The 12,461-nt window shown below is 30.6% G+C and overlaps 1 protein-coding gene across 1 annotated transcript; it reads left to right on the forward strand.

Annotated features, from left to right (window-relative positions):
• The first annotated feature begins 3,206 nt into the window (after positions 1-3,206).
• On the forward strand, positions 3,207-5,887 carry Tip60 (Histone acetyltransferase Tip60). Its single transcript, XM_011065436.2, has 5 exons — positions 3,207-3,352; positions 3,455-3,512; positions 4,041-4,109; positions 4,182-5,262; positions 5,352-5,887. The coding sequence occupies exons 1-5, from the start codon at positions 3,308-3,310 to the stop codon at positions 5,458-5,460; spliced, it is 1,362 nt and encodes a 453-aa protein (XP_011063738.1). The 5' UTR covers positions 3,207-3,307; the 3' UTR covers positions 5,461-5,887.
• The last annotated feature ends 6,574 nt before the right edge of the window (positions 5,888-12,461 follow it).

Consider the following 12,461-nt stretch of genomic DNA (forward strand, 5'->3'; position numbering starts at 1 on the left):
GAGAGAGAGAGAGAGAGAGAGAGAGAGAGAGAGAGAGAGAGAGGACAGATAATTCAGAAAACTATATTAATAAAATAAAATGTGAAAAATTAATTTTTAATTTAGTTAAAAAGGAATTGATTTATCTTGTATTATATAAATGAGTTTAATATATTTAGTGGTAATATATCTATGATGTTATATTTTCTAACATGTGCAAATAAAGAATAAGTAATGTCGACAATATATATTCTTCTAAAAACTATTTGTCTCCATCCAAATTTAAAAAAATATACAATAACTCTATGCAATGTCTATATATATTATTATAATGAACAATGTGAATTAATATAAACCAATGTAAAAATCCATCTACATTTATTTATAACACTTACATTTATTACATTAGACATGAAATAACATTCATTCCAAACAGATTTTGTTATTTTTATTTCCGGCCACTAAAGTAGTTCGTTTATAATGTATCATGGAGCAATAATTAGCAATGTTAACGTATAAACACGATGATATATTACGGGGATACATATCATATTATGTTTGCATATTTCGGAAATAAATTTCAAATTCCACTCACAAGAATGAGAAATCTCAACGCGCGATCTGAATCACGTGATTTAATTTTCGGTATTCCGGCCCGATGTTTGCCACATCAAGTTTACCCTCTCCATATTTAATTACGTGACGTATGCTGTCTCATTCATCGCTGCTATTCTGTACGTGGCAACCATACGGCATATTTAATTATTTATGATTTTATTTATGTATTGATTTGTCACAAATCTATTTACATATCTATTTGTGATATTTCTTAAAATTAGATAAAATCTTATATATAATTATTTATATCGATAATTCTTAATAAAATTAACTCAAATAATAGTAAACTATAAATGTAATAACATGACATTTTATTACTTCAAAAAATTCTGTGATAAGATTACTAAAATAATAATTGTTTATTTAGTCAGTAACGTTAAGTTATACATTTATTATGCTCCCATCTAGAATTCCATATCTAGAATTAGTATATTTAGTGTATTATATATATCATGACGTTATTTTTTTAACATGTGCAAATAAATGAATAAATCATAATATCGATAATGTATAACCTCGTAAAAATTAGTTGTCTTTTATCTAAATTTCAAAAAAAAAACGTGCATAATCTCTATCTAGTGTATCTCTACATTCTCTTTGTGTAGATATTATTAAATACAAACAATGTAAACTAACAGAATCATATAAGAATTGATTCATTAATCATTATATTAAATGAAATTATTAAAATTTAATTACACATATATGTTACATAGATGTAATTATATAATAATAATTAATAAACGACAATTTACATTAATAGATAAAGCAATCTCTTTAAATATACAATACTTAAATATATTTTATCACATATGTATAAAACTATTAAATTAATTAATAGAATTATATTTAATGTATCAAAGAAAGATTAAGAACAACGAATTATATATAGAGATCTTTAATTTTGCTGATCGAGTTTCCCACCGATTAAATTAATCGAAGATTAGGCGAGATCATCTTTCATATTATATTTTTAAGTATCTCTTGCTTTTATATTTCTTTAAACATTTATACTGCTAAAAAGATTTGTATATGAAATATATAAATATATATAAGTACCTGCAATGTATTGAGCTTCGGGTCTGTGGGCTCGCTAAATCCAAATGATGCGGATCATAATTCATAGGCGGATCTTATATATTTAGGATCTTAAGTATAGTTTTAAGATGTCCACGAATCAATCAGAGATGTATTAGTATTTTAAGACATTATTTAAAATGATCTTAAAATAAGAATCGATTATAAATATTGGCATAGTCATCTCTACGCAAATTTCTAATTGTTACGTCAAGTGCCATCTAGACTTACAGTCATCATTCAGAACTTTATAGAGGACAACTTGTTATGTCGATATATACTTCTTTTGTATGTATTACTTTAATATGATAATAAGTCATAGTCGCTTATTATATGACTTACGTATTTATTTTACTAATATATAATATTAACTTTAATTCAGTTCAACCTAATTTTCATCTTTTTCTAGTTTTAAGAATTGGAAAAGGATAAAGAGTAAATTAAAATGAATTAAAGTTTTTTAATTTAATTTTATATTGGTTTTTTAAATTTAATTTTATATTTAATTTTATATTGGTGGAATCAGGCCTGGTGATAATATCCATTTCTACCAATGCGAATTCATTTTAAAAATTAGAAAAAGATAGATAGTAAATTAAACCGAGATTAAAGTTAATCTAGCTCACATTTTGATGGTACCATTATCTTATGCTCGTTTCTATCAATTGTAGATTCTCAAATCAGTACAAAATAACGAAAAGAAGGCTTTTTTAAGTTGTCTTTCCGACAAAGCGGAAAGATGCCTAAAAGATGACGAAAAGACATTGTCTTTTCAGCAAGACTAAAAGATGTCTTAGATATAAAAAAGACATCTTTTTGTCATCTTTTTATGGCTGTCATTTTCGCAAAGCAAAAGGTCGACTAAAAGATATCTTTTCGTATTGCCCCGAAAAGACAATATGAAAAAGATATCTTTCCGTATGAAGATGCATTTCATGAATTTCCTTCATGTCCAGATCCATTCTTGGAATGCCAACTAACATTCGTTACTCAAGGCTGCTCCTCGCCCTGATGAAGTGGACTGTAAGATTCACGAAACGTTGGCATTCCAAGAATGGATCTGGACACGGAGGAAATCTGCGAAATTCATAATCTTCATATAGAAAGCCCGTAGAAGCCTCAAGAATATTATCAAGATATCTTTCCGTTAGTTTGATATTTTTTATCCCTCATTCGCGAGATGAACATGATGGAGTTCAGTTTCTCATGTTTGAAAATCATACAGGACAGAATAAAAGAGGCAGCATGAGAAATTTTACTCGTGTTTTAATATATTGAGATAGAGTTGGGCTTTTCGACTTCGAGTAATCGAGACAAGTAATAATTATTTCCCTGAATGTAATTTCCAGGAATGTATCATAAAATACAAAATATGTAAGTGACATTTTAATCAACCATTAATTGTCCTATCAAACAATTTGTAATAAAAAGCAGTTTGGTACCTGCTGCATATATGAAATGTTGAAGGTACAAAACCAGGTGTCGGTAATATCGGTATCTCTTTCTGTATTTTCCGACCGAGGCATTTGAGTTCATTCAGTAGTTCGATCCAAGCGGCGCTCGCGTCAGTGCTGTGAAAGCTTCAAAACAAAATCGTGTTTGGTGACGGGATTTAATCAAATTTTGGACTGAAATGATCGAGGAACACGACGAACGCGAAACAATATGCGATTCAGTGGTAAGTGTCGCGCACGTTGTACGTGGGAACGTCGGCAGGTCTCCCGGGGACGTGCACGACGTCCAAATATACTACACACTGACGATCTAACCTCATTTTCAGAATTCACTGGTGGAAGGCTGCCGTTTGCCGGTCAGGATGCATGGCACGGATGATTGGCGTAAGTAGATTGTATTCGCGTATTGTTCCCTTCATTTCAGAGAACATGTCATTACCGAAAAACACAGTTTTTCTCTCTAGAAGACTGAATTACAATCCACCACAGTAATCATGGTTGTCATGTGGCGAGATTGATTTTGAACTATATTGTTGTGAGACATACAAAATAGATATCATTTCATTGCAAAGTATTTGTAGATACCTTATGATGAAGATATTCTGGTTGTAATTACATCTGTGTATTTTGATCCTTGTTGAATTATGAGTTGATTTTTTGGTACATTTGTTTTATGAGACTAACTGCTTTACATGTAATTTAAGAAATTCTGAAACCTTCGAACGTAACATTTTAGTTTAAAAATATATATTATAACACAATTTTGTTCGCAATTTTGTTGTGATTAATAATTTTATATATATATACAAATATACTGTTTTTAAATATATAATAAATATATAGATAAATAATAGATAATTTATTAAAAGTCATAGCAGCAATTTAAACAAAATCTTCTTGTCCTATCTGTAGCACTTGCTGAAATCATCAGCGTTAAGGAAGTACAAGGCGTCAAGTGCTATTACGTTCACTATGTGGACTGTAAGTAAATCGTTTAGATATGAAAATCATAAGTGTGACATAAAAGTCGTTATCAAAACTACGCTATTTCAGTCAACAAACGATTAGATGAATGGGTTATGGAAGATTCCCTGGACACTAGAAAGGTCCAATATCCTCGTCGTGAAGGAACAACGCCAGGGACTGGTGCGGCAACTCCAAAAAAGCAGGCCGTTAGTAGACCACCTAGTCCCAGTAGCGTTAGCAGTGAACCAGTCAACGGTAACGCTGTGTTACAAGCGGCACTACAAAAGAAAATGTCTAGAAAAAGAAAAGCAACTTTTCTAGAAAATGAGGATTCTCAAGATGCCCCGCCGCAAACGCCGGGCCCTAGACCGACTGGTTCCTTAGTGGCACATCATCACGACGATGTAGTCACGAGAATGAAAAATGTAGAACTAATTGAACTAGGTCGTCATAGAATAAAACCTTGGTATTTTAGCCCATATCCACAAGAAATGGTAAATTTAACTTGTATATATATTTGTGAGTTTTGCCTAAAATATAGAAAAAGTCGAAAGTGCTTAGAAAGACATTTAGTCAAGTGCAATTTACGTCATCCACCTGGGAACGAAATATATAGGAAGGGATCGATATCGTTTTTCGAAATTGATGGCCGCAAGAACAAGAATTATGCACAAAATCTTTGTCTACTGGCAAAACTATTCTTAGATCACAAGACTCTTTACTATGATACAGATCCTTTTTTGTTCTATGTAATGACGGATTTTGATAGTAGAGGGTTTCACATAGTTGGCTATTTTTCGAAGGAAAAAGAATCTACAGAGGATCATAATGTAGCATGCATTCTTACACTGCCACCATATCAAAGAAGAGGTTACGGTAAACTCCTGATAGAATTTTCATATGAATTGTCAAAATTCGAAGGAAAGACTGGTTCTCCCGAAAAGCCGCTGTCCGATTTGGGTTTACTTTCGTACCGAAGTTACTGGGCTCACACGATACTCGATATCTTGCTGAATGTAAAACCCGTAGTAGAAAATGAAAAAGCACAAATAACGATAAGCGAGATCTCCGAGTTAACATCAATCAAGAAAGAAGATGTAATATCGACTTTACAAAATCTGAATCTCATTAACTACTACAAGGGACAATATATTGTAACATTAAATAGGTAATTTACAAGCAAAATGAAAGGAGATTAACTATGGTTTATCTGAATTCTGTGAGTCCTTCATACTGATGCATAATCTTTATTCGCAGGGAAATTATCGAACAACACTCAACTGCGATGGAAAAAAGACAGATCAGAATAGATCCTAAGTGTCTGCATTGGACACCGAAAGACTGGAGTGTTAGAGCTAAATGGTGAACTTAAGTCGAGTTGATAAAACGGTACTGATTTGTCTTGAAATTATTTTTCAGGCATTCTAAAAGCGAGTGTAGTTAAAACAGGTGTACAAAAATTGTACATATATATGTTAATTTGTGACCTTGATGGTCTAGCGTTTTAATAAGACTGTATCTGGCGTTATGTACGCTTATTGCAATGCTTTAGGAACTTATCGACACACGCAGATCTCAGTTATAGAGGGCTAAGATCACACTGTGCTCGCGAATTTTACCTGACAGAATATATTTGCTGTAACAAACATATATCTTAAAAATGCAATGTTTTAATATGATGATATTAGAATTTTTTTAAAGATTCACAAAGAATTGTCGTTGTACAGTGGAGAATTTGTACAGATAATCTACCGCTCTTGTAGAATTGTAAATAAATGTGATTTTATAACATACTTATAATTCTTCCTGGGCTCAAGCGCATTTAAATTTTATAAAGAACTATTTGTACAGATCCAATCAACAAGTCACTATGTGTTATTCAATTTTTTAGCCTACAGAGATTAATGAAAAATGCATTATCTTTATCATGTGTATGTAAGTATGTATACATACACATGATAAAGATGTATAATACACATCTTTTTCACTTTGTAATTTACTGTATATTTTTTGACGTAGTAAAGATTGCTTAGATAGTTATGAATATTAAATTATATAAATAATGCATTATATCTATGAATGTTCATGCAAGATATAGAGATCATACAGAAAACAACTTTATTTTAAAAACTATTTCTATACTAAAACTGTTAAAACTGTTAAAAAATATTTTCAAGCGGAGACAAACTAAATTGGTACTATGAATAAATTAATATTATACAAAAATTATATAATTCTGAATCTATATAATTTCTACACTTCTAATTAAGGTTATTAAAATTGGTATTTATTTTTCCGTCCGATATTTGTTTTTCATTAGTGACTATTATACAAACCAAAAATTAAATTTTTATAATTTACAAATAGTATAGTATATATTATAGTAGTATAGTATATACTATAGTAGTATAGTATATAGTTCAGTCTGATTACGATTATAATGCAAGGCTATCTAATTCTTGTAACCCTTCGTAATCCAGGGGACCCTAAAAAGGTGTGAGATTTTGTATTTCTAAGGTCTTTTTTTTTAAACTACACTTAAACTGCCACTTTATCCGAAGTATAAAATACCCTTTTTGCATTTTTAATTATTGTTCCTTGGACGTCAGCCTTTGCGATTTTTTAAAATATGTTAAAATTAAAAACTTTAAAAAGCCACTACATTTCCATATTCTACAATATTTAAAATATATTCAGTAATTTTAGTGATTTTAAAGAACAAAAGCTGTAAATATGGCAATCAATTAAAATGTTAGGATCATTTTGCCCCCTTTGTGACCAACATAAAATTCTCAGGAGATGTGATCATGAAGGATTAGGATTTTTGATAATTACAGATATGTAATTATCAAACCGAGAAGGACCGAAATCTGAACGGACCCGGTAATCATTACGATAAATTTATGTGTCACTCTTAAATTTTTGTGGCCATAAATTCTTTTTATACGATTAATGCATCTTTGTCAGTTTTGATTAAACAAGCATAAAAATTTAGTATAAATTTTGTGTCGATATAATCTGTTATTTTAATAAAATTAAAACCAGATTTAATTGATTCTTTAATACTTAAACTAAAAGTTATAAGATAAAAAAAAGATTTTAAAATAAATTTTTATTTTCCTTATTGCTTTATGATCTGTTGTAAATTTTTAGAGCGATACATTCTTTTACATTTTTTCCATGTCCGATTAAAGAGGCTTTTAAAAAATTTAATATGATTTTTAAAGAATAAAAAATTGTTAAATCTCACATCCCAATTTCGCTTTTATATTTCTTGATTACATAAATGACCATAATATATAAAATTCTTTAAAAAATTCTTTTTTATACTATTTACGCAAAATGCAATAATGTGTACGATATGAAACTAAGGGAAGAAAAGAGTCCTAATTTTATAAACACTTATTTCCATTATGCACTTAATGAGGTTTACACAAATGTACGTATTTGTATATGTACATAAAGAGAGAGAAAAGAATCTAGCACAATACATTTTTATTGCCTATATTACATAATAGATCAGTCACGTTGTCATTTTTAAAAAATAGTTTGCTCGTACGAATATAAATTACAATTTCACTTTCACAGATTCGCGACAGACTTTGTTTCGGTGAGCGAGAAGATAAAAGAAAACAATCTTTAGACACGACTTTAAATACAATATTTTATATATATATATATATATATATATATATATATATACATATATATATATACATATGTGTATATATGTATATATATATATATATATATAGATATATATATTTTTTTATATTCAACAGTAACATCACAGTAGCTTCATATACAATAAATCTTTGTTCATAATTTTTAATTTTATTCTATATTCTTTTTGTATTCGTACCACGTAAGCGCGACACGGCGAGTTCCTAGAGATTCATCACGACGATAAGCGGAAGGAAGAAACTCGTGTGCACGCACTTTTCACAATTGTCAGGTCACAATGATCTCATACCGATATGATCGCATGAAATTGGAAACGCTCTTTGATATTTACGTAAATTGATATCCGATAACCCTGTCCGTTATATACGCATTATTAATAACTTGAATCCACGTACACAATAATATGAATGTGATATATCAAGATAAAAAATTATCGATCGATTAGGATATTACATCGTTGCAAAGCAAGCTAGGATCTGTAAATGGTAAATATAATATAGTGAAATTAAACATTTGAATAAATGAAATAATGTTTGGGCTGATTAGGAACTGATATCGATCACTCGATATTTTCGATTTGAGAGAAATGTATAGTTGCAGGAATCGAGAAGCACGACTTTTACTTTTATACTGGCCATACTTTGGAAATTGTTTGAATATGTATTGTTCGTAAAAAACATTTTTTATTTAAGTTAGGAATAATATATTTTATAATTCTATCATCTAAATACCTATCTTATAAAAGTCCGAGCACACATTCTATAGAATTTATAATATAGAGGAGCAAAAAAAAAAATTTATCGTTATGTAATCGTGATTCACGCACAGAATAGTCGACAAAGTTTAGAAGAATACAATGCCGTAAAGTATAAAAAAAGAAAAATAGTCGTGGCATCTCGCCGCTGCATTTGTGTGTGCAATTGAACGGACAATACGTTTCTCCCTTAACAATAACGACAACAACAACAACAACGAGATGATGAAAATTCAATGGCAGCGGTATAATGTCGAGAAGAACAGCGAATATTTAACAAGATAAGAATGACAACACGTACACGGCATCACAACAACACGGCATTTATAGACTATCGCACAAATAACCAGACGCATACCAGAGAATTCGAGAAGCGCTTAAGATTATCCACAACCCTCGTATATCGCACAAAACGCAGAAATTGTCCTTATCGCCAGGCACACATTGAGTCTTGCACAGTAACACGTACACATTTTTGCGTATTATCATTCTTAATTCCGCGGAATATCAGAATTTGTACTAAATCAACTTAACAACTTATTTTAATATATTGATATATGCAAATGAATCAGCGACTTATAACTACTTAATAAAACCTACAATAGTATTTTGATTTATATGATTTAGAGTGGATTTCTTAGTTGCTAAAATGTCTTGTCCACTATGTAAAATATACAACAGAATTTTACTAGTAAAATTTATATACATAACGCAAGCAATCAAAGAAATATTAAAGAATTGATAAATCTTCAATTTTCATGATATTCCATTTACAAGCATATTACTTTTAAAATAATCTTATCCCCCTTTTATAGTAGCAAAAAATGTTCTTGGCGATCTTTCGTAAATCCGTTGTTCGTCTCAATGTGCGTCTGATATTACGCTTACTTATTCTACTTACTCGCCGAAATCTGCTCACGTGGCTCGTAATATTTCGTTATGCAATATATAGTTTTGACGTCGCATTATACTCTTTCTCTCCCTCTCATTCTCTCCTCCATTCTTTATCGTTATGTGTGTACATGTATGCCATGTGTGCGTGTGTGCTTACATCTTAATATATATGTATATGTGTATATATATATATATCTTTTTTTTCATTTGCTTCTCTCTTCCTCTGCGAAACAATTTCTTTACATATTTGTGTGAATGTACAGTTGAACAATAGGCGGCAATGGCTGGACAGAATGGCGTTCGATGACATTTTTTTTTTCGATTTTTCTTATTGGGTGTTCTCCAGAGGATGTTACAGCGCCTTGGCATGACGAACTACGTTCTCTCCCTCCCCTCCCCTTTTTTTTGCTCTATCTTTCTCGATAACGAGCAACGCCTGGACTGTTAAGTACAGTAAAAAAAGTTTCGTTTTGTACATTAATATATACTCGTGCCACGGCGCGAGAGGAGGAAGAGTTATACACAAGCGTAAGTTTGTACTGATTCGTGATATTTTTATTGAGTGAACTCGAGCGCGGGTTCATATCTTTTCATGTTCCAAACAAAGATAGTTGATATCGATATAATTTTTGTCAGTCCGATTTTCGATGCTACAGATAGAAACGAACTTCACTACAAAAACATTTTCGTGTGCTTACAAAATCGAAATATAAGCTCGTCATAATTATGTCGGTTTCCCGGATATGTTATGTTTCAGATAAACCGAGTAGACAACTCGATGCATTTACATTACCAGCTAAACGTTCACGGAACACAATTGCCTGTAGAATGCAATTTCTAAATGCGATGCGCGGTCGATTGGATATCGTGGATTATAAATTATTTAAAGCGCGAGAATACATTAAAAGATAATATTAAAAATATCAATCTTTTATAGTGTAATGGTATTAATTTAAATATAATTGTGTTAATTTTATAGATTAAAATAAATTTTGAATATTATATATGTGTATAAAATCTGCGTAATTACATAATTGTAATTATCATGATGACGTGCCTCATTATATTATGAAAAATTCCGTTTATTAACAATTCCGAGTGAACCTGCACCGAGTTTTACTCTGATAAGTATAACGATGAATAATGAGTTTATGACGCGTCTCTATATAGATTGGGAGACGTCGTACAAGGAACAATCGATCACACACTAAAACTATGCTTACACACTGACGAAGTAGAATTTCGAATTTCATCCGCTTTGCAATCTGTTTTCTGTTATCGTTATATGAATTTGTTTTGTAGAAATTATGTTTACCTTTACAAAGACGATATTATTAATACTCGATCATTTAGTTTCCAAAAATAATTAAATAAATTAGGAAAATAATAGTTACGCTATTTCACATGATTTATATACTTGTATCTTTTTTCTCAAGTGACAAATGTAAAAAAAGACTAGAAAAATTACAAAAAAGATACTTTTTCCGTCTAAAAAACGAGTTTATATAATATTAGAAACAGACAATTACACTGGCATAATTGGGATTTCATAGAATGGCATTATTTCGAAATTCTACTTTCGTCCAGCCGCTTGCCTGAACAATAAGACACTTAACAGTTTGACGCCCTTCACAGCGGAAGGAGACCGATTTTAATCCTCAACTACTATAATTATATGTTTGAATGAAGTAACTACTATGATGAGGCCAATTTTTGATCCAAGTAAGGTATAATTATCACTGATTATTATTATAACAGAATATTTCTATATTCTGTTATATCCGATAAAGAATCAATCATCAAATAATTTTCTACTGATAAGTAATTTTTAGAAGAGAGAGAGAGAGAGAGAGAGAGAGAGAGAGAGAGAGAGAGACAGCATATAATATTACATATTATAAATTACTAATAGTACATAAAATGAATTGATTTTTATTACGCAATTATATGGAAAATATTTGTTACAAATTATTTTCTTTTGTTACAATTCAAGAATTTGAAAAATACATTATACAGAATCAAAAGAAATCGTCAGATATATAATCAGACACATTTCTAATGTATTGTAAAATATTGGGAACTAACAAATCTGCATTGGAAACAGATTTAAACCCAGTGGTTGAGGATTAACGATCGTTTACCTTTGCGCACACACATCATAATATTACTTGTTACATACATAATAACATAATATACAATAGGGAATTGGCGCTTGAAAATATCATGTCGTATCGCAGACAATCAACCGAGACAGTGTAAAAATATTTTCTCCTTTAGAACATCGAAGAAGAGACCGACTTTTGAAAAATATCTTTGGAAAAAGAGAGTGTCGTTCGTAGAATACGTGTTCAGTATATGAAATCGCGCGAATTCTACTCCATTTATTCTCTTTTCACTTCTCGTTTTTTGATATAATCGTTACTAGAGCACTGCCGGAACCAAGTTAGTCGAGGTCTCGTTTGATATTCGCAAAGATTCATCGAAATCATGAAGTGACTTCAATGAAAATCCTCTTCCTTTCGGAAAATCCATTCTCCCACTGGAGAGAGAGATCGTCGATATGTCTCTTCGTAGAATGGAAAGATTGAGTGATTCACGATGGTGTGAATAAAAATTTTTGCGGCCACAGATAAGTAATTCCCTGGAAGGGAATCATTTTGCTAAACGAAAAAGAGGCCCGCGCGTTGTCGCACGAAAAATTCCTTCTCCAGCCTACCCTCTCCGCGGATTTTAGAATCTCTGTCTTAGAGTATTTGAAAATATAAAATCTACGATAGAAAACAGAACAGATCTCGAATATATATATATATAACTCAGTATATACATATATACGTACATATACATGTATGTATATATGTATATATATTTTTTCTCCCAACATTCAACATCAATTCGCTTGCGCCATTATCATTATTATATTATATTACGTTTCATTTTACTAGAGTCATTATTTTTTTTATTATTGTTGTTACTCATCGTTTACCGTTTTATTCTTATATTTAATAACGATACGTATATATATATATATATATATA

Source organism: Acromyrmex echinatior, chromosome 2 (genome assembly GCF_024713525.1).
Source record: "Acromyrmex echinatior isolate Ae372 chromosome 2, ASM2471352v2, whole genome shotgun sequence".
Classification (NCBI taxonomy): Eukaryota; Metazoa; Arthropoda; class Insecta; order Hymenoptera; family Formicidae; genus Acromyrmex; species Acromyrmex echinatior.